Source organism: Maniola hyperantus, chromosome 16 (genome assembly GCF_902806685.2).
Source record: "Maniola hyperantus chromosome 16, iAphHyp1.2, whole genome shotgun sequence".
NCBI lineage: Eukaryota > Metazoa > Arthropoda > Insecta > Lepidoptera > Nymphalidae > Maniola > Maniola hyperantus.
Genome location: NC_048551.1, coordinates 11,177,382 through 11,182,209, shown reverse-complemented (window position 1 = coordinate 11,182,209; position 4,828 = coordinate 11,177,382). Strand labels below are relative to the sequence as shown.

At 31.3% G+C, this 4,828-nt stretch overlaps 1 protein-coding gene across 2 annotated transcripts; it reads right to left on the bottom strand.

Moving 5' to 3' along the window:
- Window positions 1–2,032: 2,032 nt before the first annotated feature.
- LOC138403411 (uncharacterized) lies at window positions 2,033–4,379 on the bottom strand. Of its 2 annotated transcripts, none has more exons than XM_069503879.1 (3): window positions 3,254–4,379; window positions 2,607–2,802; window positions 2,033–2,381 (listed from the first exon to the last, which is right to left on the bottom strand). In XM_069503879.1, the coding sequence occupies exons 1-3, from the start codon at window positions 3,319–3,321 to the stop codon at window positions 2,076–2,078; spliced, it is 570 nt and encodes a 189-aa protein (XP_069359980.1). In that variant the 5' UTR covers window positions 3,322–4,379; the 3' UTR covers window positions 2,033–2,075. The 2 variants fall into 2 exon arrangements, with proteins under 2 accessions (XP_069359980.1, XP_069359981.1); XM_069503880.1 differs by having other exon boundaries at window positions 3,246–3,283.
- Window positions 4,380–4,828: the final 449 nt, after the last annotated feature.

The window sequence follows — 4,828 nt, the reverse complement described above, 5'->3', positions numbered from 1 at the left end:
ATATTCTCGAAGTAAACTCTCAAAATCACCATAAATAACAACTGGAATTTTTTGAGTCCTTTCTGGATTCGAAAAACGAAGTTTAGCATTCACTTCTGGAAGAACTGTTTGCATTCGAGCGCATTCATGAGTATCTAATTTAGTTTCAGAATCAAAGTAAAGAAAACATTCATCACATAAGTGAATTTTAGATTTGTGCTTCGTAAGTTGCTTGTGGACAAGCTTTCCAAAATTTTTGATCAAAACAAAATGACTCTTGTTTTGTTTATTGATAAATAATAAGTTAACATGCACAAGCTTTCTTTGAGGAGTTTTGTACAAAGGTCCTGTTACAGTATTATTTTTTTCTAAGCCATAAATATTGACACTTATATTTGCATTGTGTTTTTCAAAACATTTTATGTCTTCAAATGTTGGTGGGAATGACATACCAGTTATATTTAAAATTTTAGAATAGTGTGGATAAGATGACGTTCTATTTGGATTACGTTTTGTTGGATACATTTGTGCTATGATACACCAAAGAAAGCAGTGACTGTCTTTATTATGAATATTAAGACATGACTTCGTTCTGATAATATTTTTTGGTAAATCAATGTAAGTGCCAGCTCTCAAGGGATTATATTTTGCTATATTTACTTCTAAATGGTTAATTGACTCAATTGTCCAGCCAGACTCGGATAACTCAAACTCTGTGCATTTGCTTATCAAATTCTTGGAGTATTCTTCAAAAAGAGCATGTAAATCATCGCTTTGAACTATAGCTGTATATTTAGTATTAAAAGATTTTAAAGAAACTTCATCATTTTTAGGAAGTCTGTATAATACAAATAATTCCAAATTTACCTTGATTGACTTATGTTTATTAAGTAAAGTTTTAATTATATTACAAACATTGCTACAAACATTTGATAAAAATAGTTCTGGTGAAATAATGCTAGATGAATTTGGATTTACCCTATAACTCGCAATCCTATTTTTGAAAGCACTGGCTATCAATTGCACATTATCAAACTCAGTTCTAAGTAAGCAATTTGCTTTATGAATGTTACTTTTCTTATGTGATGAATACTTTGAAACATGCACGTTACAGTCCTGACAGAATTTCATGTTAAATTTTGCACTTTATATTTAATATATCAATATCAAAAAATAAAAAAAAAATCTAACTCATGTAATTTCAATTCAATATTTGACATGTAATATTTCAATTTTATTTTACTTACTCTTTCCTTTAATTAATTAAAATAATAGAAACAAATATCTGACAGCAATGTTTTTAAATTCAGATTTTGGTTTCTATATCTGGTTTTTGGATTCTGATTTCAGTACTTATTTTTTCATTACTGCAATTGCTGTAAGGACTGTAAAGACAATAATAAAATAAAATTTTAGCGATAACCTCTTATTTTTTGTATCTTATGCGAAATCAAATTAGAAAAAAATATCTGAATGTTAATATTTGAATTCAGATTTTGATTTCTATATCAGATTTTAGAATTTGATTTCAGCACTTAGTTTTTCATTACTGCAATTGCTGCAAGGAAAGACAATCAAAATAATAAAATAAAATTTTAATAATAACTTCTAACTTTTTGTTTCTAATGCGAGATGAAAATTTGAAAGAAATATATATCTGAATGTCAATATTTAAATTCAGATTTTGGTTTCTATATCTGGTTTTTGGATTCTGATTTCAGTACTTATTTTTTCATTACTGCAATTGCTGCAAGGAAAGACAATCAAAATAATAAAATAAAATTTTAATAATAACTTCTAACTTTTTGTTTCTAATGCGAGATGAAAATTTGAAAGAAATATATATCTGAATGTCAATATTTAAATTCAGATTTTGGTTTCTATATCTGGTTTTTGGATTCTGATTTCAGTACTTATTTTTTCATTACTGCAATTGCTGTAAGGAAAGACACATTGATTATTGCCTTTTGATTATAAGCCTGCTTAATAGATTATAGGTCAAACAGCGCAATCAAAAATATGATATTTAAATAATAATTAAACCTGTAAAGTCATAGGAAGTACGTTTATTATTTTATATATTAATAAAACAATTTTCAGTAAGCGTTATACGGATATAAAATAGGCTGAATAGCCGAATATTCTTCCTTCGCTGCTGTAACTAATTTAGTTACAGCCTGCCATGTTCCACTATCACCTTCCACAGCTGACTTGTATGTTATGAGCGCGCGTTTCCATCTATCGGTGCCCAGCGTCGCAGCTTCACGCGTATTGTATACACGCAGCTCTATGTAGTACTCTCCATTCTTCGTGGGATCCGCCCTTTGCAATGTGTAGCCCGTTCCCACCCGTCGGGAGAAAAAACTTCGCAAAGCCGTCGCTCTTATGGGCTCGCCTTCCTCCTGAAATCAATAAAGAAATAATGAATATCACATGATTTCAATAAACTAAACCGCTCATAAGGCTTTTTTTTAATATTTTTGATAATATAAAAAACGGTTTGTACAGGAAAAAAGCAAAAAAGAAAGTAACTCAAAATTGTACTCAAATTTCCAGTTATAAAACACAAATATTATGAGTTGATGGATCATACCTACTTACATAACATTGAAAATTATTAGCCTTACCTCTGAATCTAGAATTGCTCTTTTTTTCTTAATAATTTTCGAAGGCTCGGGCTCAGAGTCAGAGTCCGATTGTATCGACTTCTTTGGCTTTTGCTTGGCCTTCTCAGCTCGAGTCGTCTTCTTACTCGATTTTCTAGTTTTCTTAACTACTGTGCTTTCGTTATCGGAGTCAAAAGGGTTTCCGCTTACAGTCGACCTGAAGTAAAAGACAAATTAAATTAAGTAAGTATGACATATTATTCGCAGGTAACTCCTACATCCTGGTACAAAATAAATCCTAATATATAATAAAGTGTGGATGTTTGGATGTTTTGATGTTTGTCACTCAATCGCGCAAAAAAAAACGAATTTGGATGAAATTTGGAATGGAGATAGATTATACCCTGGATTAACTCATAGGCTACTTTTTATCCCGGAAAAATCAAAGATTTCCCGCGGGATTTTGAAAAATTTAAATCCATGCGGGTGAAGTTGCGGGCATCAGCTAGTACGTAATATATGTAAGAGCCAAATATAAATATCCACTTAATACTTAAAAAATGATAACTATTATTTAAATGAATAATATTTATTACCTATTATATAATTACTTTATCGAATTCACGAAGAGGTAGGTACTATATAAAAAAAGACACGTACATACTTACAGGGTTTTTGGTGCACTAGTCACTTCAACTGAAAATAATAGACTTAATGTCCAATGTAGCTCCTGCATCGCTTTTTATATTATGAAATCATAAACCCGCATTCACATTAGTACTTTAGTAAAAATTGAGTATTATTTTCGTGAACTCATATTGATATATCGTTCTTATGAATGCTCTAGATAAAGACTAAAATCCATTAAATGAGAATTGACAATTATGTTTATACCTTTACTTTCCTAATATGGGGGGTGGTGCCAATCCGTCGCGGCTACACGAGACGAAAATCTTTTATGGAAGTTGCATTCTTTAACCATAGGTGACAAGATTCTTTTTATAATGGTTTTCTGTGTTTATAGTATTGGGAACCGAAAACCTTCGAGCTTTCTAACTTTTAAAATATTTTTGGTTTCTTTCCATTTTTTTAATGAATGGTTATTAAAAACCCAAATCTTTTATTCAAAAATAGGTAAGATTTACACTTTAGATTGTCACTTGTAGGGTTTGTATGATATAGTAGTGATAATTAATAACATAAAGCTAAAAACTAAAACTAACTACCGGTTTTCATATAACTAGGTATATTCAATAACTGTATAAAACGTCAACCACTCATAAGCATAACATTACTAGACCGAAAAAGTTTTGATTGTATGCCTTTACTATATGCATATAAGATAAAACCGGTCAAGTGCGAGTCAGGCTCGCGCAGCGAGGGTTCCGTACTACAGTCGTATTCTTCAACATTTTGTACGATAAATCAAAAACTATGATGCATAAAAATAAATAAAAATCTGTTTTAGAATGCACAAGTGAAACCCTGTCATATGATACCCCACTTAATATATTTATCTTACTTTGGAAATTGAAAACACTAATTATTAGTTCATGACCACGATTTAATTTTTGTGTGATGTAACCACAAATTCACGATTTCCAGATTTTTCCCCTTATGTCTGCTATTAGACCTACCTTCCTGCCAAATTTCTTGATTCTAAGTCAACAGGAAGTACCCACTCTGTAGTTTTCGTGACAGACGGGCAGACAAACAGACAGACAACAAAGTGATCCTATAAGGGTTCCTTCCTTTCCGTCCTCCTCCTTTCCTCCTTCCTTCCTTCATTTTCCCTTCCTTTTGAGGTACGGAATCCTAAAAAGTATTACTTGGGTACCTATTTTTAAGAGAATTGTGGTATATATAACATAAAAAAATAAAAAAATAAGCATTAACAGACAAGACGCTAATCTTTAGCAACGTAAATTATAGCTATCTGCAAAAAAAAATCCAATTATAACAATAACCTACTTACTTTACTATGTGTACAGATATGTCATTTCATCCTGAATACCCAAGTTATGCTACTCAAAGCATGCGCTTGAATAGTTTTAAAACTTGGCCTCAAGATTTAATTCAAACCCCTGAAGAAATGGCGAGTGCCGGGTTTTTTTATACAGGAATAAATGATAATGTAATTTGTTATTTCTGTGGAGGCAAGCTTAAGGACTGGAGTCGTGAGGATCTGCCATGGTCTGAACACGCTCGATGGTTTCAGTTCTGTCCCTATGTGTTACTTATGA